Below are 24,042 nucleotides of genomic sequence, written 5' to 3' on the forward strand. Positions count from 1 at the left end.
GTAATTTTCCTTTTATATACAGTTGTTTTTTAATTTGGTAGTTTAATGTCTGGCTTCCAAATGGGAAAAAGAGAAAAATGAAGAAGAGGCGAAAAAGGCCCTTTTAATTCCCTAGAAGTCACTTTAGCCAGAGGGGAGGGGCTTGCAACAGGCGGGGAGGTGCAACAACCGCTGCCTGCTCTTTGCACCTGTGTGATCAAAAGCAGCAATCAGCAAGCAGAGCGAGATCACTGATACTTGGAGGATGAGTCCTCTTTGTCCTCCCTAGTTCCCACAGCCCATACACGAGCTGCTCCAGGAACATGCGCACAGCTGCCTGCCACAGAGGGAGGGATAGCTGGCACTGTGCTAAGAGCTGAAATTGATGGAAATCAACCATCATTTACTATCCAGCTCTTTCCCTTGAGGTTGCAAGCATTCAACAGACTCCAGAGTTCCAAAATAGTTACATCAGACAGATTCTACCAGTGTAATTATGTAGGTGGGAGACAGATTCCTGGTGCTCCCTACTCCATTATATTCCCCGACTTCTGATCAAGACATTTTTGAAGACTACTGTACTGGCATTTTATTAATGGAAATTAGATCGTTAATGTGGCTAAAAAGTGACAGAAGGGCCTCCTGTTCCTGAGTGTATCAAGAAAGTCATGGCCCTGCCCTAGATTTCACCCTGCTAAAAAAAAAGAGAAACCAAAATGGAGTGACCCATGGACCAAACACTCATAATCATGTAACCAAATCTTAAACTGCCCTGATTTCTCTGAAATGCTAACTGTCCTTAAACAAAACTTAAAACTTTCTTCATGTCAGTGTGACCTTACAGCTTCCTAACTACAGACAAGAGCACTTACACAATGCTACTACCCTAAAAAGAATGTAGATTTTTAGTAACAATCACAACTTAAAAAAACAAGCAAATGTACTCTCTCTTTCATACTTTATAAACTGAGCTTTAACTGCTGAGAGCCAAACCCTTAACCATTTTGGATAGGCCTGTTTGTTTCTTGCTCAATAAATATTCATACCAAATAAGGCTCTCTGAATTTTCTTTTGACAACCCAAAGGATAAGAAAGAAAAGCCCTACACAGCTGATCCAAACAAGAGGCGATGGAAAAGAGTGAAGTTGTTTTATAAGTGCATCCTACTGAGGTTTACTTCTAAAAATAATATCTACATGTATTTCTGAGAAATAATGAGGCAAATTACTAGAAGAAACAGCTGAAAGATTTTGGGGAGGAGGACTCAAATAAAGGAAGGTGGGGTGGGGCCTGTCATTTTTTTGTCATAAGTCTTGTCAGAATCACTTTGATAAAAAAAATAATAATTATGAAGAAATATTTTGAAAGACTAAGTGAAAACACACAACAGACTGAATATCCCTGAATCTGTCTGCCTCAGCTATAACCCCTCTGGGGACTACCCACTTTGACTGCCCGTGACACCACGCTACTGGCCCCAGGAGTATTATACCCCAATCGGACCTCTTTGAAGTTGTGGGTGAAAGGTTGCCAAAACCTTTTCTTTTTGTTCCTTTCAGAGCAAGTGAGACAGAATGGAATTTTTTAATAGATTTTTCTATGTAATAGAAAAATGGCTAAGGGAACATAAGTATAGCAAGTGCATGCGTGCACACACACACAAACACCCACATTCCATAAAAGTCCATAAAAACTGTCTGGCTCACTAAGGCAGATTTCCAACCCTTCTGGGCTAACTTCATCCCAAGGTTGGCATGCCCTACATGTAAATCAGCTTGGAGACAGCTGCTTTGTCGCCCTGCCTCTGTTCTTCTCTCTCTAGCTCCTGCACTGCCCGGACTTGGAAGCTGTATCCAATGACCCACCAGACAGCAGCTGGCGGCTCAGACATCACATGAGCCATTCTAACTTCTGTTCATCTCATTGAGGGTCCTCTCCATTTTGGCTTCCAGTTAGTGACACAACTTCCTCCCCAGGTATGGGAGGTCTAGCTGCAGTTGATGACCTCACCTGTAGAAAAGGCACTGCCTACTTGGAGTGACCTGCCACTTAGCAGACAATGACACTTTTACTAATAAAAACAAGGGCTACCACATAGTCCCTGTATTGGCATGACTGCTTTTGTTACTGTCAAGTATTAGTTTCTTAACAGTCAAATCTAATTGAATTTTCCTTTTTGGGGAGAAGCAAGAGACATGATCAAATACAGCCAAAACCTGAAACTTGAATTTAAAGTATAGAAATAAAAGAACAGTTGGAAACTCTGCAGAGTGATAAATTAAATTATTCTAAATGAACAAGTCCACAAAAGTAAAGGTTGAAATAGGAAAGCATTACAGGCAAAACACAAACCTCCTCTTTTCTCCATAATCAAAATGACTGTCCTCTACAAGGCCAGTCCTACAGATAAGACAGCTGGTGAGGCTAAGGAGGGGGTGATGGGTGACAGGTGAGTGGACCTAACCTAGAAACAAACCACCTGCTGAAAAGCTTCAGTCTATGCAATTTAACTGCAAACAACTGACATAAATTGATATTAAAGTCAACTACATGAAATTGAGACTGTCTTTTTAAAAACGGGTATGATAATTATAAAATCTAAAAGAACAAATCTACTAGTTGTAAACCCTAATAAGTGCAATGGAAGCATTAGCTGGGTTTCCTCAAAAGATAAGAGCAGAAGAAAATCAACAGCACAAATGTGCTGCAATGAATCCTGGTGACCAGCCCACAAGACCCCTGACCTCACCTGAGCCATCCTCACCTGTGGCAGAGGCCCCCTTGTCCACCTCAGTTCTCAGGTGAGAGAACTAACGGTGCCCTACAGAGAAGGTCTGAAAGACCCAGACCAAACTACCAACCCTCCTGCAAAGGGGACTGGGGATGGGAGTTGAGACTTTTTAAAAATTCTTACACTGTTTGAATTTTTCCGCTTGGTGCTATTATTATTTTAGTATTAACAACATGATTAGCACAAATCGTGAAACACACAGAAATGAAGTCCAACTGGTAATAAACAAATACATGCGGGAATTTTACCTGAGTCAAACGTATATGCAATGGACAGATTAATAAGAGTTTCAGTTTAGTTATTTTCCAGTTAAATGGCTTGAACTCCCACGGCTGTTTTCTCATGTGAAAATACTACTCCTAACTGCCTTACAGGCTTGGTTTAAGGATTAGAGAGAATATATTTAAGAGACTCAACACAGGACCAGGTCTTAGAAATGTTCAGTCAACAGCAAAAGCCACTATTAGTATTTCTAGACATAAGAATAAAAGAAAAACATAAAGGCTTCCTGTAATACCCAGGATAAGCAGGTCGTGGTATTTTAAGATAAAACTTAAAAAAACACTAAAAATGGATGGGAGATTTTTTTAAAAGGACAATAGAAATTTTCTTGGCTGCAAAAATTAGGATGGAATTTTTCTTTTTCAAAAATTGAGTTCTCTCCAAAGAGAAGTTCTACTTGTGTTCTATTTACAAAAAATAATTAAAAGATAATGCCAAATAATATTTGGTTTTCAAATCTGAAAGTACAGTTGACCCCTGAACAATATATGTTTGAACTGCATGTTTTCACTTACATGCAGATTTTTTTCAATACATATATAAGAAAATTTTTTGGCAATTGCAACAATTTGAAAAAAATGTCAAACATATGGCCTAGAAATATTGAAAAAATTAAGAAAAAGGTGTGTTATGAATGCATAAAACATATATAGATAATAGTCTATTTTATCATCTACTACCATAAGTCAACAGTAGACTGTCATTAAATTTGGGGGGAATCAAAAGTTATACACAGATTTTCAACTGCATGGGGATTCAGTGCCTCTAATCCCCACATTGTTCAAGTGTCAACTGTACTTGTCACAGGAGGATAAAGTATGGAGAAAAAAGAAACTTAGACAAAGCAAAAATAATTATTAGAGAGTCTCCACTACATCTCCACACCGTTTTATATGCCAATTATCAGTGTGATGCTCTTTCAAAGGTCATTTTTAAACATACAAATCATTTATGTTTGGCCCTGGCTACATTCTCAAGGCAAATGCTTTTGTATCTTAAACATGAAAAACTGTCTAAATTAGAGGACAGTTAAAGGATAATAGTTGAAGACCTAATTAAAATGATGAGAAGGACTCACCAACATGTAATTCTATTTCTGACTCCTGTCCTGCTTTAATTTTGCAGACAACCGAAAAGGAAAGCCCCGTTATTTATAAAGCCTGCCCTGATTCCTGCCCACAATGCCTAAGCAAGATTAATTAGCCTTCCTCTGATTATACTTGTTGCTCACCCAAACAAACTTAACCAAGACTGGACCGTCCCTTATCCCTCCCAGCTAGCTAAGATTTCCCCACTTCCTAACTTACATAAGTTAGAAAGAAAATTATGAAATTCTGAGATCAGACTCTGCTAGGCTGCATCTCCCACGGAGGCGGAGCTGCTGTCAATACAGGTTACCCACTGCCTTCACCACGCTTCCCATGAAGTCCAAAGGGCAGAGGACATCACTACTGCTCATTCCTCTAACGTGAAAACCAACTGCCTGTAAGTTGGTGGCGTGTATGTCTTAAAAATGAATTTCCCCCCGTCCTCACTGCCTTAAACCCTGTTGGTGGCAGTAATGCTCTATGAAGGTGCACCGCATTCAACAGCCCTGGGTCCAGGACATGATCACAACACCCCTATCATCACAAAAGGAACAATTCTTTATGTTATTTCCGAACGTTTGGGTAGCCATTCAAAAATTATGGACAATGATAAAGACAAGTCAAGAATGTTCAGGAAATCATGCCTATTAGCCGTACTTGAGAGAGCAGTGTAAAGCTGGGGGTACGGCATCAACTGAGTCACATATATTCCTCCTCCTTATTCTGTAGGCGCCACGACACAGGCCACTGCAAATTCCTAATTTAGGCACAGCAGCCTGGTATGCACAGTTTCCGTTACGATATATGGTAGTAAAAAAAAAAGGAAGACCTTGATAAGATGAACAGTTGGCTTTCCATTTCAATGCCACATGAGCACCATGGATGCCCAGGGAAACGGAGGCAGAGAAGACCAGGAAGCAGCTGCAGGAGAGACCACCCTCTGGAGAAGGTGTGAACGCTGCTGCGCTCATCATTCTACAGTCCCCATCACGTGACACTAGGCCGATGCCACCAACCCCTACCGGCCTGGGGAAGGTGGAACAGCCCTGACACAGTCCAAGTGGAGGGTGGCACCCACCAGGAGGCCTTTTCTCACGCCCAGGCCTCTGCTTGTGCTGTCTTCTCCCTGCCATGTCTAGATGCCCTTCCTCCTCCCTGTCCACCCAGGTTCCACTGGTGAAAACACTTCAGGCTCTGTAATGAGGTCCCTGATGCCCCTTCCCATGCCGGGTAAAACTAAATAACCCTTCTTTGGCAGCCCCAGAGTGGAGCCTGTTTTGTGGAGCTTCTGGATTTTATAGTTTCTTATTCAAGTGTCTGTCTCTCCTACAAACCAGCCGCCCCCTCAAGGCAGGGACCTGCCTCATTCCTGTTTGTCTGGCAAATAGTAGGCAGTCAAGAAATGTTTGGTGGAGGATGGAGGGTGGGTGGGTGGGTGATGAGGGGAAAGAGTGCAGTACCCCAAAGCAGGGGGCCCTGCAGTGCAGAAGACAGAACGCTGTCTGCACAGCGACGGGCGGAAATGCCAGGAGGACCCCGAGCCGCAGCTGTTGTGGGTTTCCCTTGTCAAATGAGGGTGGCAAACAAGTCTACATGAGTCTTTACCCAGGGATGCCAACAGCTCATAATTCATCCGCATCACGTCTCTGTACAGCTCCTTGTGCCGCTTGTCTAGCATGCCCCACTCCTCCCGAGTGAAATACACCGCCACATCCTCAAACACCACAGGGACCTCCTCAAACCGCCCCTCCTCCGGAGGATCCTGCAACAAAGAGCAGCAGTCATTCAACTCGCCTCTTAGGTCAGACCCCAGTGCAACACTTTTGGGGGCTTCTCAAGGCCCATCTCTCCTGGGAAGCTTACCAAGAGGCCCAGATGTACTCTGAGAAAGTGAATTATCCACCGAAAGTCAAAAAAGCAAATTCATGAGCCCCGAGTCAGTGGGTAAAAACTAAATGAGGCCTCAGTCCATCCTAGGGTCTCCTGGGAGGAAATAAAAATGCGCTAAAGAACAGGGCTCCTGAAGAGGCTATGACTGTGCCCTGTCCTCACGGTCCTAAGGGGGCCCTTCCACTCACCCCAGACTACAAAGGTAACCATCTGTCTGCAGGAGCACCTGCTAAGATTTCCCACCGGGATGGGAGAAAGAAGCAGAAAAGAGGTAAAGATGCTTATACTAAGCAGCAAGGCTAGGTTTACCTTAGTGCTAAACGAATCCAGATTATAAAAGGTTAGACCAGTTCATTAGCTTCCAATACTAAAAACCAGAAGGAACGTGAACACAAAGAGAAATGAGCTTTGCTGCTTTTCTGGATTCTGGAAAAATCTGAGCTTACTAACTTTAGCTGGGCCCTTGGTGTTATACTAGAGGGGGTACTCGAGTAAAACCCTGATTTTATAGAATCATTGAGAAATGCAGAAGGATCTAGTTATTCTAAGATTCCAGTTAACACAGTTTTCTTAGAGGTCAGCTTTCCAAAGAATCACAAGCTTACAAAACAACCCTCAGGTGAAAACCAGAGCTTTAGGATATTTTAGGGTATCCCTGCCAGTGCTGCAGGGAGTGGGGGGCAGCACTGGGCTGCCTTGGGGGTAGTCACTGCCACGAGAGCATGGACTCTGGACAAGTCACTACCTTCGAGCCTCCGTTTTCTCTAACAAGATGAGTCTTACCATGCTTTTTCCGTCATACTCAGAGCAACATTAAAAACATTACATAAGAGAATGTGTATGAAGAAACTTTGCAGTGTTTAAGCGGGCTACATGATTCTAACGTTAGAGCTGAAATTTTTAAAAATTTGATTAGGAGCTCTGGGGCTGTTTTGTGGTTGTGGATTATTTATTGACCTGTGGTTGTTTTGAATCCTAGATAAATAGTACTGCTCTGAATTCAGGTGTTCTCTTTGTATCAGAAGCTAGTATGTTCCATCCTACCAATTATGTTTGGTTATCTGCAAAAAGGAGATGATAATAATAGTGTTGCTGTTGTAAACAAATGAGATAATACATGTAAGGCACTTAAAACAATGTCTAGTACATTAAAGGCATGTTAGCTTATGAGAATATTATAATTTTAGCAGCAGGAATGGCTAATATAATTTTCCCATCATCGTCATGCAACACATGTTGGCAATATGGAATCCTTCCACTTGAGATACAGCAATCATTATAAACATACTACCTGGCCACAGAATTCAGCAGAGTCATTACACAAAATGTGCGCATTGGAGGACCTGTGGGCATCACCAGCACTTTCCTTGTGCCTCAGATTGGACATGCGGTCCAGATACAATGCAGTGTTTGCTCTGTTTACTCCAGGGATCCCCAGTTTCACTCTCGAGCTGGGCAGGAGCTGCGCCATGTTGTCATAGGCTCCCAGAGGCCCTTGGGGGTACATTACAGGATAATCTGTATTGAGGAGGTGCGCGGAGCTGGGCAGGACATCTCGAGACACACCTCGGAAACGGGCGGCCCAGACGGGGTCCCGGGAGGCCAAGGCACTGATGGAGAATATGTGGGCTTTGCTCTTGGCGTGGTATTTGAGAGTTTCCACCTTGAATGGCCCTGTGTAACCTTCTATTAATCTTGACCTTTTGTCCCTGTCAGATGGGTATTCCCGGCAAGCAGAGCAGAACAGAGCACTCCGCTCCTCGTTCATGGCCAACCACGGGAACTGGGCAAACCACGACTTCTGGATGGACCGGGGCTTCAAGGGTTTTTTGCTTTTCCCTGGATAGTGCAGCTCGACGTTGCCAACCTCTGTACTGAAGTGAGCCAGACATGCTTTCTTCTGAGGGGGCAGGTATAATCCAGCTTCACTGGCTGGGCCATGCACGTCCATTTCTCCCCCAGAGCCCACCTTGTTTTTTCCTTTGGAGAAAAGAGACAAATGGAGTTTGCTCTGAAGTTCTGTAATTAGAACCACTGCCACTCACAGAGGCTCTCAGATATTCAAATACGAAAGCTGGAAACGACACACACTAATGACACAGCCTTGACGTGAATTCTCCCCTCCCAGCCTCCCCAGGACCCCAGGCCCACCTTACCTAACCAGGAAGAAAACCAAATGAGCTTTAGGAAAATGTTTGTTTTTCTTCTTCTTTTTTATTTTTTTAACTTAAAGGACAGATATACCTGGCCAAAAGAAGAGCTTTTCAATTTGATCTCTGTGACCTAAGACAGTGACACAGTCTTTAGGAGTTCAAACTTATTTTATGGATAAGAGCACTGAACTAATAGAATGTAGGATTAAAAAAGGTAATTAAAGCGAGATACTGCAACTCCATACTCAGCAGGAACCCGCTTCTATGGCACCCCAGCTGGACAGGCATCTGCACTTTGCTCACGTGCCTTTGGGCAGACAGTTTTGGTCCCCAGAGTTTTCGTTAAGCTGTGATCCCTGTCTGAGTAACTTCCTCCAGGGGTGCTACTTCAGCTCTCAAGAGAAACGCAAGTCTAATTCCCCTTACACCACAACCCTTCAAAGAGGTGAAAACTCTCATGAACTCACTAAGCGTTTTCCTCTTCAAGCTAAACTAGAAGTTTCTTTATTCATTCCTTAGTTGCAATTCAGCTCAGACAATTCTAACTTCTCTTGAGCCATTTCTTAGGCATCAACGTAAGGTCAGATGGCCAGTGGCCAAGGACTCAACAGCACCTGCTCCCGGTCGACAGAGCAGTCTATAAACTCGGGCCAACCCCGGGAACACAAGGCTGCCAGTCAAGTCAGTAAGGTTCAAAATCATAGCCAAACAGAGGAAAAACAAGATAACACAAATTAGCATCTACAAAGTCTAGGGCTCCCTGTAGTCCACCTGAGATAGATTACAAAGGAGAGCAAAATTTTTGTGATTCGATTCATGTAGGAGCTTGTTCCCACCTCCCTTTCTCCCACCATAGGGGGTGGGTTAATCCAGCCCCTAATCCATCATGCACAGTGACAAGACGTCATCTAGCTGGCTCTAGCCAAACCAGTCCCTGAGCAGGACAGGCTTGTCAAGAGGAAGAAAGATAAATCCCAGTCCCCAGAATCCATCCATTCATTCATTCACTCAGTGATTATCTACTCTGCAACTACTATGTGTCAGGTATTGTTCTCAGCACTGGGAATACAGTAGTGAATAAGTCATGACTTCATGGCATTTAGAATATTTAATTATAAATCAACATATACTCTCAGGTGGAAATAAAATAAAAGTAGGTGAGAGATCAAAGAGCAGTGTTAGGGGAGGCGTGTGTATTTTAGATGAGGTGGCAGCTGAGGGAAGAACAGCGTTCATGCGTAAGTTGGTAGAGAACAGAGAGGGAGAGGATGAAACCATAGTGCTGGTGCCCAGCATCCTGCTCCCTCTCCAGCTAAGCACACTCTTCCACGCGGGTCCCACTTACCTGGGTGCCGGTGGCTCAGGAGATTCCTCTGGCCCTGGACATAGCCCAGCCATGGCTCTGGCCCGCGCTCAAACTTATAGAACAGCTCTGGGTTGGCAATAGTTGGTCCTGAGTCAGGAACAGAGAGAGGCACCGTGAAGTCCTGGATCCAGGGCACACATTAAGGGTGGGTGTGAGCATGACATCCTCTCAGCATTATAAGATAACTGCTCTAGGAGGCAAGCAGGAATTTTGATGGTTTGGCAGAGTGGTTTAGAAACTCACGTGACTGTGAGTCCTAAAGGAATGGGCGACTAACTGAAAGCAACAAGGGGTACAAGCCAGGCTCTATACCCCTCTTCGAGGCTAAAAAGATATAAAAACTCCTGGTTCAGAACCAAAGCTCACAAACTCAAATGCTGAGAGAGGCCAGACTGACAGTACAGCTGAGGACACCAGGCCAGGGCAGAGGGCTGTGGTGACCTAGAAGATTCACACACTGCTGCTCAACCCCGAGAGGAGGCTGCCACGCGGACTGCAGCCAACAAGGCCAGGCTGTCTGCTTTTCAAGAGAAGCTGAAAATCATATTCCTGTGTAAAAACTCCCAGTGGTTAAATATTGACAACTTACTCAAGAATTTTAAAGACACCAAAAAAAAGTGATGAAAGAGAAAAACACAAAGATGTGGACCATATTTGGCCCATGAGCTGCTGTTTTGCAACTTCTGGTTTAAAAGAATCAACAGTTTTCAAACTGTTCTTAGCAGGCATAGAAAGATGACCCAACCCAGCTACAAGTCCTCCATTCACAGAGAGCTGAGATGATGGTCACCCCATAACCCTTAGGCAGGGTCAAAATGAAAAGAAGACATGGCAGCTGGTCATCAAATTGAAATTAGGAAACAGTATATATGTGTGTACACACATGTTGAAATACAATCACATCTGTTCATGGTATAGGAAGTCTTACCTGTAGAAGCCATAAAAATAGAAAAGATGAAAAAATACCTACATGGGCACAAAGTTTTACATTGTTTTATCTCATTAAACATCTGCACCCTATAAAGAAGGGAATCAAGGCTCAAAAAAGCTAAAGGGCTGGGTCAAAGGCACACCAGGGTGACATGCTACAGCTGGAACTGAGGCCAGGTGTCCACACCACCGCTCCCTCCCTCCAGGGTCCTGAGGGCACCTGAAACAGAATCCACCTGGCAGCTCCACAGACCACAGGCGGCGACTGCCACCTGGTCCTTTGGGATAACCAGAAGCATCAAGGTCTAGCCTTGACACGCCTGATTTTCCCACTTCTCTTGGCCAATTTAAGGGCAGAAGGAAAAGGATGGCATGTGAATCTGTGTGCACTTAAGTGAGATACGGGACTGAGCAGATGAACAGGGTGCAGAGGCCTGAACGGAACGGCAGGATTCCAGGAAATTCTCAAGGGTGTCATAGTCGGATACGGATGGGGAAGCCAATGTGGATTCAGGCGGCAGGGAAGTGAATGGGAGCCCATACCCAGTGGTGCCCCCAGCTTATCTGAGGCACAGATCTCCTGCTGCTGCTGACTCAACAGCATCCATTCCTCCTGAAGCAAGTATACTGTGATATCATCAAACGTCACAGGAGCCTGAAAGGAAAAACGACACCAGGTAAGTACCAGTTTCTTCCTTAGATTAGTCCTCTTCACCGGTGTTCATGACCACCTGCAGGCACTCCTACTCTGGAAACACATCAGACTGGGGAGGGGGCATTGTCAGTCTACACACCAGACCTACAGCCCATCTCTCTCACCACCTGGGTGCAAGCCACCGTGGGAATGAAACCCATTCTTCCAGGAAGGGCCACACACTGAAACAAGAGTCATGAAGGAGGCTGAGTCCGGAATTTCCTAAGCGTTTCCCCACATGCTCATCACCTGCCTTCCCGTGGGACCTGTCACTGCTCAGCCAGTGCCTCAGCAACAACTTGTGACACATTCTTTTACAAAATCTTGAACATGGTATAAATCTTCATGCAGGAAGATGTACCTGATTTCTAAAAATAATCGAAAAGTCATTCAGAGCCATGTGAGTGAAGCTGTATCAAGACAGGCAAAGCTTTCGAGCTGGGAACGATATCCCATGGGGCTTGTAAAGTAGCTCTGTTCCACCAAAAAGGGGTGGGGGGGCGTTGATAAAACATTTTGGAAGGTTCTGGATTAAAGCAGCAGATTGAACAAGTGCACTGAATTTTGCCTCCTCTCTGTGAATTTAAAAGACACCTCCTTCCCAACAAAAAACCTCCAATTAAAAACACCCACTAGGATGGGAATACGAGAGGACAACAGCAATCCAATTCTGGAAACTGAAAAGCAGGTGAAGTGAAAAAGTAGTAACTTAGCAGACTCTAGAAAAGTGAAATCCTCACCCAGCAGGAGACAAACTGGGAAACAACTCAGCTGATACACTTCATCTTCAGTGTCTGGAGCACCTACCACTGGCCTGGGAGCGAAGGCATGGAGGCGAAGATATGAAGAACTACGGGAATCGGTTCACCCACAAATGCCCCCCCACATTCCCTGACAAGGCCTCCCTCCCGCGCACTTGGAGTATCAGGCCGAGTTGGCTTCTGCACTGCCAAGGGTGAGCAAACCAATGGGCTGGCAGCCATCGGAGTAAAGGTCCTGCCAGGGCTCATGGAGACCAGAAACGATGGTGGAGGGAGAGGAACCGAGGAAATGGCCATGAGGCAGAGAGAAGACTTTACAAAAACAAAACTATTATTGATAGTTTTGGAAAGGTCAGGTACTGCAGCCATGAAAAAGTTATAAAAGCAGTAATCAGAAAATGCAATACTCAGAAAATATTGCTCCGAAAAAGTCAAAAATTTATCCTTTTCAATTTCATACCATGAATTCACTAGCTAGTCAAAGAAATAAAAGTAAAATTCAACAATGAATCCTCACAAAAATAAAATTAAAAATTGAATAAAAATTTTTTAAAAATGAATTCCCCTACATTTGCCCTCTTAAAGCACTAAATTATGTTTTCTACCTCTATCTTGCATCTACCTACCACTTCAACATTTTATTAATAATAATAATAATAATAAGGGAGAAATGTGGGATTCACATTTAAATCAAGTATAAAAATCAAACAAATAATCATATTTGACCTGATTGTTTATAGTTCATAATGCATGATCAAAACCGAAAGTTTCTGTGATGACTGCCCTTGTACTGTTCACCATGTAAGAACTTATTCACTATGTAAGAACTTGTTCACCATGTAAGAAAAGTGTTCGTTATGCCTTGTTCGTTATGCTTCAGAAGATTGGAGACTGTTGAGAATTAGGCTTGGGGTTGATTAATGATTGTGCATTGAGTCCCCTATACAGAATTTTATTGTTGTTAACAACCATTTGATCAATAAATATGAGAGATGCCCTCTCAAAAAAAAAAAAAAAAAGAGGGGAAAAAAAATGAATTCCCCACACCCAAAGAAAACATCATTTTGGGAACTAGCACCATTGGAGTAAGTATAAGTCCTTCTGAAGTGAGAGCTCTGAAGGGGACACGTCCATTTCCATTTCTAACATGTTTTGGTTAAGTTTGTTTATAATTGTCTTAAACTTTATATTCAGATTTCAAACACATGAAACATCTGTTTTAACTTCAGTGATAGAAGCCTTCTTGAGAAAACAACACAGGTAATTACTGCTAGTCACTACTTAATTGTTTAAACAATAATTTGAGTATTTTTCCAATGAGTCAGTATATGTTCACCACGGAAAATGAGACAATAAACAGAAAAAGATCACTGAAGATTTGGGATTAAAGATGGTGGCGTGAGCAGTGAGACAGAAACCTCCTCCTAATAAACATATATATATGAAAATAAAGCAAATACACTGAATCCTGAAAGAGCGACTGTAAAGAGGACTGCAACAGACTGCCTACATCTGGGATAAAGAGAAGACTTCATGCAATAGGGTAAAGAAGCAAAGCCATAATCTGGTAGGACCCAAGCCCTCCACCCACCCCAGCTCTCTGGCGGGAGAAAGAGAAACGGAGCGGGAAGCGGGTAGAAGCCTAGGACTGCTGAACACCCAGCCCTGGAGATCTGCTCTGGAAGCATGAACCCACATTACATGATACTCTGGAGATCAGTGGTGTTGGAAAGCAAAGACAAGAGGAACACTCAGAGAGACTGAGATTCCAGCCACTTGTGGAGAACAGGTATCTATAACCAGCTGCTCAGGGACAAAAGAAAGGCAGGTACTTTGAAAGACCTCCCAACAGCAAGAGGGCTGCTAAAGTGGCAAGGATAGCACAGAGCTTTCTGCTCAGGAGAAAGGACAGGGGGACAAAATCGTCCCAGCACACTTAGCACAGCAGGTTGGAAACTCTCAGGAGCTTCAGGTACTCCAACCCCCTGGCTGACAATGCATGCCAAGGACCCCACAGTGATACATAGCCTGTCACTCATTTCTCCCAGCCAGAACCAGTTCACAAACCTGCCCCCATCACTGTGCCAGGCCAGCCAGAGGACAACTCTGCCTAAGGTATCCACAGGGGTAAAATGCAGAGGCTCCTCCCTGTGTGCTTGGACCACTGGCCCTAACAGTAGAGGCAGACACTGCAGCCAGGAAGCAGGAAAGAGCACCCAACAGGCATGGGCGCTGCTCACCTGTAACCCCTGCCATCACTTCAGATCCTGGGCAGCTCCAGAGAGTAGAGCTTCTGGGCACTAGAGGGCGCCGCCTACACAAAGTTATTATTACTACAGAGTAATCGATACAAACATGAAACAGAAAAGGAACCTGGTACAAACCAAAATCCCACAAACACCAGAAAGATGGCTAAGTGAAACAGAAATCACCAATCTTCCTGAAAAAGATTTCAAAATAAAAATCATAAACATATTCACAGAGCTACAGAAAAATATTCAAGACCTCAAGAGGAATTTGAGAAAGAGACAGAAACTTAGAAAAATACAGTATTTGAAATGAAACATACAATGGAGGGATTTAAAAGCAGATTATGAGGTAAAGGAGATGGTAAATTAAATAAAAATTAGAGAACAGAAATACAAAGAAGTGGAGGCACAGAGAGAAAAAAGGATCTCTAGGAATAAAGAATAATAAGAGAACTGTGTGACCAATCCAAATGGAACAATATTTGCATTATAGGGGTACCAGAAGAAGAAGAGAGAAAAAAAAGGATAGAAAGTGTCTTTGAAGAAATAATTGCTGAAAACTTCCCCAATCTGGGGAAATACTCTCTCAGGCCATGGAAGTACACAGATCTCCAAACACAGGAGACCCAAGGAAGACAACAAGACATATAATAATTAAATGGTAAAGATCAAGGGCAAGGACAGAGTATTAAAAGCAGCCAGAGAGAGGACAAAGATCACAAAGGAAAGCCCATCAGACTGTCATCAGACCTCTCAACAGAAACCTTACAGGCCAGAAGGGAGTGGCATGATACATTTAATGGAATGAAACAGAAGGGCCTTGAACCAAGAATACTCTATCTGGCAAGATTACCATTTAAATTTGAAGCAGTGATTGAACAATTTCCAGATAAGCAAAAATTGAGGGAATTTACCTCCCACAAACCATCTCTACAGTGTATTTTGGAGGGACTGCTATAGATGGTAATGCTCCTAAGGCTAAATACCTATCATCATAGAAAATAAAACCATACTAAAGGAAGTAGACCAATTAATTACTAAGCAAATGGAAAATTAAATCAACTACCCACAAAGTCGGTCAAGGGATACATACACAAAGAGTACAGAATATGACACTTAATATATAAACAGTGGATGAGAGAGAAAAAGAAGGGAAGAAAAAAAATCTTTAGACTGTGTTTGAAATAGCATAATAAGCAAGTTAAGTTAGACTGTTAGATAGTAAAGTAGCTGCCCTTGGACCTTTGGTAACCATGAATCTAAAGCCTGCAATGGCGGTAAGTACATACCTATCAATAATCACCCTAAATGTAAATGGACTGAATGCACCAATCAAAAGACACAGAGTCACTGAATGCATAAAAAAACAAGACCCATCTATATGCTGCCTTACAAGAGACTCACTTCAAACCCAAAGACATAAACACACTAAAAGTGAAGGGATGGTTAAAGATATTTCATGCAAATAATAGGGAGAAAAAAGCAGGAGTTGCAGTACTTGTATCAGACAAACCAGACTTCAAAACAAAGAAAGTAACAAGAAACAAAGGACATTACATGATAATAAAGGGGTCACTACAACAAGAGGATATAATCATTATAAATATCTATGCACCCAACATAGGGGCACCTACATATGTGAAACAAGTACTAACAGAATTAAAGGGGGAAATAGAATGCAATGTATTCATTTTAGGAGACTTCAACATACCCTCCCACCAAAGGACAGATCAACTAGACAGAAAATAAGGACACAGAGGCAATGAAAACACATTAGAACAGACTGACCTAATAGACATCCACAGAACAGTCCATCCAAAAGCAGCAGGATACATATTTTTCTCAAGTGCACATGGAACATTTTCAAGAATAGATCATATACTAGGCCACAAAAAGAGCCTCAGTAAATTCAGAAGGATTGAAATTGTACCAACCAGCTTTTCAGATCACAAAGGTATGAAACTAGAAATAAATTATGCAAAGAAAACAAAAAAGGTCACAAACACATGGAGGTTTAACAACATGCTCCTAAATAACTACTGGATTAATGACCAAATAAAAACAAGAAATCAAGCAATATATGGAGACAAATGACAACAATAATTCAACACCACAGAATCTGTGGGATGCAGCGAAGGCCGTGCTAAGAGGGAAGTATACTGCAATACAGACCTACCTCAGGAAAGAAAAACAATCCCATATGATCGGTCTAAACTCACAATTAATGAAACTTGACAAGAAGAACAAATAAGGCCCCAAGTCAGTAAAAGGAGTGACATAATAAAGATCATAGCAGAAATAAATAAAATCGAGAAGATTAAATCAATAGAAAGAATCAGTGAAACAAGGAGCTGGTTCTTTAGGGAAATTAACAAAATAGATACACCCCCTAGCCAGACTTATCAAGAAAAAGAGTCAACACACATAAACAGAATGAGAAATGAGAAAGGAAACATCACTACAGACACCACGGAAATACAAAAAATTATTAGAGAACACTATGAAAAATTATATGCTAACAAACTGGATAACCTAGAAGAAATGGATAACTTTCTACAAAATACAACCTTCCAAGACTGACCCAGGAAGAAACAGAAAATCTGAACAGACCAATTACCAGTAATGAAATTGAACTGGTAATCAAAACACTACCTAAGAACATAATTTCTGGACCAGATGGCTTCACTCCTGAATTTTATCAAACATTTAGTGAAGACCTAACACTCATTCCCCTTAAAGTTTTCCAAAAAGTAGGAGAGGAGGAACTAGTTCCAAACTCATTCTATGAGGCCATCATCACTCTAATACCAAAACTAGGCAAAGATGCCACAAAAAAAGAATATTACAGACCAATATCCCTGATGAACACAGATGCAAAAATACTCAACAAAATATTAGCAAACCGAATTAAAAAATACATCAAAAAGATCATCCATCATGATCAAGTAGGATTTATTCCAGGGATGCAAGGATGGTACAGTATTCAAAAATCCATCAACATAATATACCACATCAACAAAAAGAAGGACAAAAATCATATGATCATCTCCATAGATGCTGAAAAAGTATGTAACAAAATTCAACATCCATTCATGATAAAAACTCTCAACAAAATGGGTATAGAGGGCAAGTACCTCAACATAATAAAGGCCATATATGACAAACCCACAGCCAACATCATACTTAACAGCGGAAAGTTGAAAGCTTTTCCTTTAAGATCAGGAACAGACAAGGATGCCCACTCTCCCCACTTTTATTCAACACAGTACTGCAGGTCCTAGCCAATCAGACAACACAAAGAAATAAAAGACACCCATTTTGGTAAGGAAGAAGTTAAACTGTCACTGTTTGCAGATGACATGATATTGTACATAAAAAAACCCTAAAGAATCCACGCCAAAACACCTAGAACTAATAACTGAATTCAGCAAAGTTGCAAGATACAAATTAATACACAGAAATCTGTTGCATTCCTATACACTAACAATGAACCAGCAGAAAGAGAAATGAGGAAAACAATTCCATTTAAAATTGCATCAAAAAGAATTTAAAAATATCTCAGAATAAACCTAACCAAGGAGGTAAAAGACCTATACCCTGAAAACTACAAGACACTCATGAGAGAAATTAAAGAAAACACCAATAAATGGAAATACATCCCATGCTCATGGACAGGAAGAATTAATATTGTCAAAATGGCCATCCTGCCTAAAGCAATTTACAGATTCAATGCAATCCCTATCAAAATACCAACAGTATTCTTCAATGAACTAGAACAAATAGTTCTAAAATTCATATGGAACCACAAAAGACCCCAAATAGCCAAAGCAATCCTGAGAAGGAAGAAAAAAGCTGCGGGGGATTATGCTCCCTGACTTCAAGCTCTACTACAAAACCATAGTAATCACGACAATTTGGTACTGGCACAAGAACAGACCCATAAATCAATGGAACAGAATAGAAAGCCCAGATATAAACCCAAGCATATACGGTCAATTAATATACAATAAAGGAGCCAGGACATACAGTGGGGAAATAACAGCCTCTTTAACAACTGGTGTTGGTGAAACTAGACAGCAACATATAAGAGAATGAAACTGGATTACTCTCTAACCCCATACACAAAAGTAAACTCAAAATGCATCAAAGACCTGAATGTAAGTCATGAAACCATAGAATTCTTAAAAGAAAACACAGGCAAAAAATCTCCTGAATATAAACACAAGCACATCTCCTCAGGCAAGGGAAACAAAAGCAAAAATTAACAAATGGGACTGTATCAAACTAAAAAGCTTCTGTACAGAAAAGGACATCATCAGTAGAACAAAAAGCATCCTACGGTATGTGAGAAAATATCCATAAACATATCCAACAAGGAGTTAACATCCAAATTATATAAAGAACTCATACACCTTAACACCCAAAAAGCGAACAACCCAATTAAAATATGGGAAGAGGATATGAACAGACACTTCTCTATTTCTCCAAAGAAGAAATTCAGATGGCCAACAGGCACATGATAAGATGCGCCACATCATTAATTATCAAGGAAATGCAAATTAAAACCACAATGAGATATCACCTCACACTAGTTAGGATGGCCAACATCGAAAAGACTAGGAACAACAAACGCAGGCAAGGATGCAGAGAAAGGGGAACCCTCCTACACTGTTGGTGGGAATGCAGATTAGTTCAACCATTATAGAAAGCAGTATAGAGGTTCCTCTAAAAACTAAAAATAGAAATACCATTTGACCCAGGATTTCCACTCCTAGGAATTTACCCAAAGAAAACAAGATTCTAGACTCAAAAAGACTTATGCACCCCTATGTTTATGGCAGCACTATTTACAATAGCCAAGATATGGAAGCAACCTAAGTGTCCATCAGTAGACGAATGGATAAAGAAGATGTGGTATATATACACAATGGATTATTCAGCCATAAGAAGAAAAACAAATCCTACCATTTGCAACAACATGGATGGAGCTAGAGGTATCATGCTCAGTGAAATAAGCCAAGCGGAGAAAGACAAGTGCCAAATGATTTCCCTCATTTGTGGAGTAAAACCACAAAGCAAAACTGAAGGAACAAAATAGCAGCAGACTCACAGACTCCATGAAGGGACTAGTGGTTACCAAAGGGGAGGGGTTGGGGGACGGTGGGTGGGGAGGGAGAGAGAAGGGGATTGAGGGGCATTATGATCGGCACACATGGTGTGTGGGGGTCACAGGGAAGATAGTGTAACACTGAGAAGACAAGTAGAGCCCCCATGGCATCTTGCTACGCTGATGGACAGCAACTTTGGTAGGGTGTGTCGGGGGGGCTCGATAATATGAGTGAATGCAGTGATCACAATGTTGCTTATGTGAAATCTTCATAAGATTGTCTATGAATGATATCTTAATTTTTAAAAGTCACCCAAGATCCCCTTACTAAAAAAGAGTTACTAATAATATTTGGTATGTAATCTTCCAGCCTTTGTCTACGAGTATCTATGAATGAAGTTTAAAAAACAAAAATGAGATTACACTGCCAAATGTGTATGTTTTAAACAACATTTGCTCTGAGAGTGTTTTCCAAAGCAAAATGTGTTTACATTTCCAACAACCTGCTGGAGGATGGGCTCCCCTTAAAGGCAGGCAGACAAGAGAAGGCACACGGATATGGCCTAAAGAGAGACCAGCACAGGGACGAGCGAGAGAACCCTGGAGATTACACTGAGGGCAGATCCCAGGTGATCTCTGTGCACCAGGACTAGAAAGCAAGCTGTTCCTATTGGGGCAGGTTAAACAATTTATGCCCAAGGACAAGCAGGGTTCCCTAGCGAACAGGCGGGCATAATGAAAGCCACCGAGTCCCTCACTCTAGCTTATGAGCCCCACAGGAATGAAAAGTGTGGTCAGGACTGAATGTTTAGGTAATAAAAGAAGTTATCTTCCCAACAAGAGTGATTACCCAACACTGGCACCCCTCTTTTAACCAGTATTATGACCTGGTTGTCCACAATGTAAAGAACACACAAATCTGCTTGAATAAGAGGAATTCCTTATCTACGTACAAAGCAAAGGCTGTATGTCTGGACTTTCTATTCTAGTGGTTCCCACTGTCTACAGGGTATAGCTCTGACTTCTCAGCCCAGCACCAAGTCCCCTCAATCTGCACCTAACTCACCTTCCTAATCTTGGGTCCACATATCACTCCCCCCTTGGAATCTCTACTACAGCCAGATTAGTATCCTTTACTCAACAGCTGCACCTTTCTCCTCTCTACACCCTTTAGATTCCCGGGCTCCACCCATTTCCTCCCACATACTTAGTCTGCCCTCGCATCAAGCTCCCGCCCACACTCCCTCTTTCCTGAGGATCTGCTAGCTCCCTAGCCCAAGCACTGCAACTCCCCCTGTGCAAGGAGGGCTTTGTTTCCCTCGTGGAGCCTGGTTCTCAGGAGGCCTATGCTGGCTGGCTTATTTTATAACCCCCTGCACCATCACCACCCCTCTCCCCACCACATTATACAGAAAGTACTTCATAGGCACCTAATTTTTTCATTCAACATATATTTATTATTTCTTCTATGTGCTTGGTGCATAATGCTCCTAAGATATGAAAGACACCATCTCTACTGTCAAGCAGATTCAAAACTATTATGTAAGTGTAGTAACAGAACTGGATCCAGAGAAAAAGAAGGAAAGGATCACTTCTATGGGAAAGGCAGAGGCGGCTAGGGAACCAGAAACCCTGAGGCAGTAACTACACACCCAGTGGACATTCCTATTTGACAGCACCAACAGCACAGTTCCCCAGAGGACACAGGTGTCACACTGCAGTGTTCTTCATAGCACTTCACCCTGTAACAAAGGGCTCCTGTATTTTAAGTCATTCATTCAAAAATACTTTCTGAGAACCTATTAAATACCAGATACTGCCTCACCGTTGTAGCTGGGGATATAGCAGAGAGTAAAGTCAGGAAACATGTAAATAAATGTGAGAATTTTATATAGTGATGGAGGCTGTAAAGAAAAACAGGATGATGGGATAAAGTGACGGGGCAAAGTCTGACCTCTCTGTCCATTACTCTGCCAATGACAGGCAAGATACCCCACATCCAATCCAACAGGCCAATTGTTTTTAGTTAATACATACCACAAAATAGCACCAAAGGAAGATTCTAAGAATAGACCAGGTTACTACTTCACGTGAAACCCCTCCCCCCAAGTCTGCCCTTCTCCCAGCTTGGAGCCCAAACAAGGATATTCAGAATGGCGTTTTAGAACAGCACACTCTTCTACCTAGGCCCTGGTTATTGTCACTCATTTGGAGTACATCTTACACTGCCAGTTTTTTTGCAATCACTTCATTTCATCTTTGGATAACATTCTCATTTTCCAGGTTAGAAAGCTGATGCGCTTGGGAAGGGCCTTTCTGAGACATCCTGCAAACAAGACTAGAATCAAGGGTGAAATTTCCAGTCCTCAGAGTTTTCAATTAGAGGTTGGGCCTGAAAAAGGGTATCAGATTTCTCCTCTATCTCCTAAAATGTTTGTATTTCTCTCTTCACCCTATAAAGACTAAGAAGGCCTACAACCAAACAGGTTAGCTTGAAATCAACCTCAAATCACTAATTCCAACTTTTGACAATTATTTTTAACTCTTCTTCTCCACTACGTTTTGCTCCCCCTCATACTAAACCAGGGTCAATCTAAACTAATCAGGGGATATTATCTGAGGGTAAGGACTATTTCCTTTAGTTTTTTTGTATCCTCTATAATGCTTCATATGAGGCTGGCATATGGTTCACCTTCAACCTTTCTCTAGTTAGGTTCTGTTACGCTTTATTGTCTTGGACTTTTTTTACTTTGTAGGTTGTTTTATCTGGAAAATACACCCCTCTAGCTTGTGGAGGGGTGTATGAAGAGATGCGAAATCGAGGAGTAACTTCTTTTGTAATTCGTTGTCCTTCCCAGTCTCTCCAGGGAAAACTACAGCATCAAAACAACCTCATTAACCTTTTCCATTTTTGTCTGGGACAACCTTTCCAGGCTTGTGCAAACTGCAGGACAGCTCCTTGAGGAGAGGGGGCACTTCATATTTATCCTGTACTTCCAGCATCTCGCTTAATATAAGTCACACACATCGCTGTTTGTTAAATGAACTTTTTTTTTTTTTAAGTGAGCCTCAGCACGCACTTGAAAATATTTAAGAGAATTCCCTGCGTCAACGAAGAAACAATCTCAAGAACGGGCAGCAAAAAAACATCCAGAAAGACCTGGACCCACGAGGCTGCCACTGTCTCCGTCAAGGGCCTACAGCCACGCTGGTCTTTGCGGACACTGCCTCCGAGCTCTAGCAATGCTGTCGATCCCACTTAACTCTACCTTCAAGCACTTTTCCACACCTTCTTTCGCGGCTCACAGCTTCCTGCCCAAAGACTGAATCAAGTTTATGGAATGCTTTTGAGCAATGCTCAGATACCCCTTAAAGTAGATGAGCTAGAAACAAAAGTTGGCAAGAAAAGGTCAGATGCCTCCCCTTTTCCTTCTCAGGCCTTTACTGTGAAGGGTACCCAGGCAGGCCGAACCCTCACCTCTCGGGGATCCGTACCTCTTGGCTCCCCCTGGCGTCTTACCCAGCCTCAAAGCCTCAGACACGCTGGGCCTCTTCAGAACATGAAGGTGGTGTGGGAAAACGACAAACACTTTCGCCTCCCTGCACTGAGCACCCACCCCGGCATCACCGGGCGGCCGCGGGCAGGCTCGGCTCGGCCAGCCGGGGAGGGCGGGGCCGGAGCCGGCGCAGGGCTCGAGCGGGGGCGTCCGCTCCTCCCCGCGCCACCCGCCCCAGTGCGGAGGAAGAGGCGGCGGGCGAGCGGGCGAGTGCTTGCCTGCAAGGCTGCGTCATCCGCACGGCCTCCGCCCGTACCGCCCGCCTCGCCGCAGCCCAGATCAGGGATCTAAAGGGAGGAACTAGGCGGCCCCAGCGCCCTTCCAGGCCTACCTTCCCCGACTCACTGGGCTCCATGGCCCCGCTTTCGGTGACCCGTGCTGAACCCGCCACTGCCTCCAGGCCGCCCCCTCCCCCCCGCGGCCTGGCCTGACGGTACAGCCGCCGCGACCACCTTGGGGACCGGGGACTCGGAGAGGAGTGGCCCGCGGCGGGGAGGGAAGGCGGCCCGGAGGTGGCTCTCTCACGTCGGGGGGCGATAGAGATCGCCGATCCCCGAGAGGTGCGCAGCTGGGACCAAAGCGGTGCGGCGCGACCCGCTTTACGGCAGCCACTTAGCCCGACGCGGCGGAGCATCACGGGGAGTGTAGTCTAGTCTCGCTAGCGGCACTCAAAAATGCTATTGGCTCCCGGAATGCGGGGTCCTGATTGGACGCCGAGCAGCTTGCTTTTGGCCTTCCCTCCTGCCTTCTCCCTGGGCAATGGTTACTAAATCAAGTTTCCCCCGTGCCCCGCGGTCTTCCAGACCCTTTAGTAATGGCAAAACACTCTCATTGGGCTACGAGATTCCTGTTGTGGGTAAAATTGTGCTATTTCTAGAATTTCTCGCCTGGCGTTAGTGCATCTGCATATCAACAGGCGTTCGTTCCTCAAGAGTGGAGAGAAGTAGTTCATCTACACGTGGGTAATTACCTGAGTGACTGAGGGCTTATCTGAATCTGAGAGGTTAGGGGGAGGTCTTCCTTGCTTCTGCCGAAGCAGGAAAGAGACGGCCCCAGACTGCAGTTTTAAGCAATAAACGGGTTTTAAACTTTGTTTCTCCCTTTGACTGATTTTGGTTTTAGAGATATTTTGCGCTGGATTTCCTCTCCCCGCAGTTACACCTCTTCTTGCGTCTATTCCCTCGCATTTTTAGGG

General features: G+C 43.3%; 1 protein-coding gene across 9 annotated transcripts in view; it reads right to left on the reverse strand.

The window, feature by feature from the left end:
- ZNF862 (zinc finger protein 862) overlaps positions 1 to 23,706 on the reverse strand; it is a 40,995-nt gene extending 17,289 nt beyond the window's left edge. For 2 of the 9 annotated variants that reach the window (XR_012132057.1, XM_073238241.1), the window contains exons 1-5: positions 23,179 to 23,704; positions 11,023 to 11,134; positions 9,529 to 9,636; positions 7,322 to 8,010; positions 5,746 to 5,902 (exon numbers count right to left, since the gene is read on the reverse strand). Coding sequence is in view for 8 of the 9 variants with exons in the window: in XM_073238241.1 (XP_073094342.1) it covers positions 5,746 to 5,902; positions 7,322 to 8,010; positions 9,529 to 9,636; positions 11,023 to 11,134; positions 23,179 to 23,481 (1,369 nt within the window). In the remaining variant the exon portion in view is untranslated. The other 7 variants (XM_073238242.1, XM_073238247.1, XM_073238246.1 and 4 more) reach the window with 7 other exon arrangements.
- Positions 23,707 to 24,042: the final 336 nt, after the last annotated feature.

This window comes from Manis javanica, chromosome 6 (genome assembly GCF_040802235.1).
Source record: "Manis javanica isolate MJ-LG chromosome 6, MJ_LKY, whole genome shotgun sequence".
Classification (NCBI taxonomy): domain Eukaryota; kingdom Metazoa; phylum Chordata; class Mammalia; order Pholidota; family Manidae; genus Manis; species Manis javanica.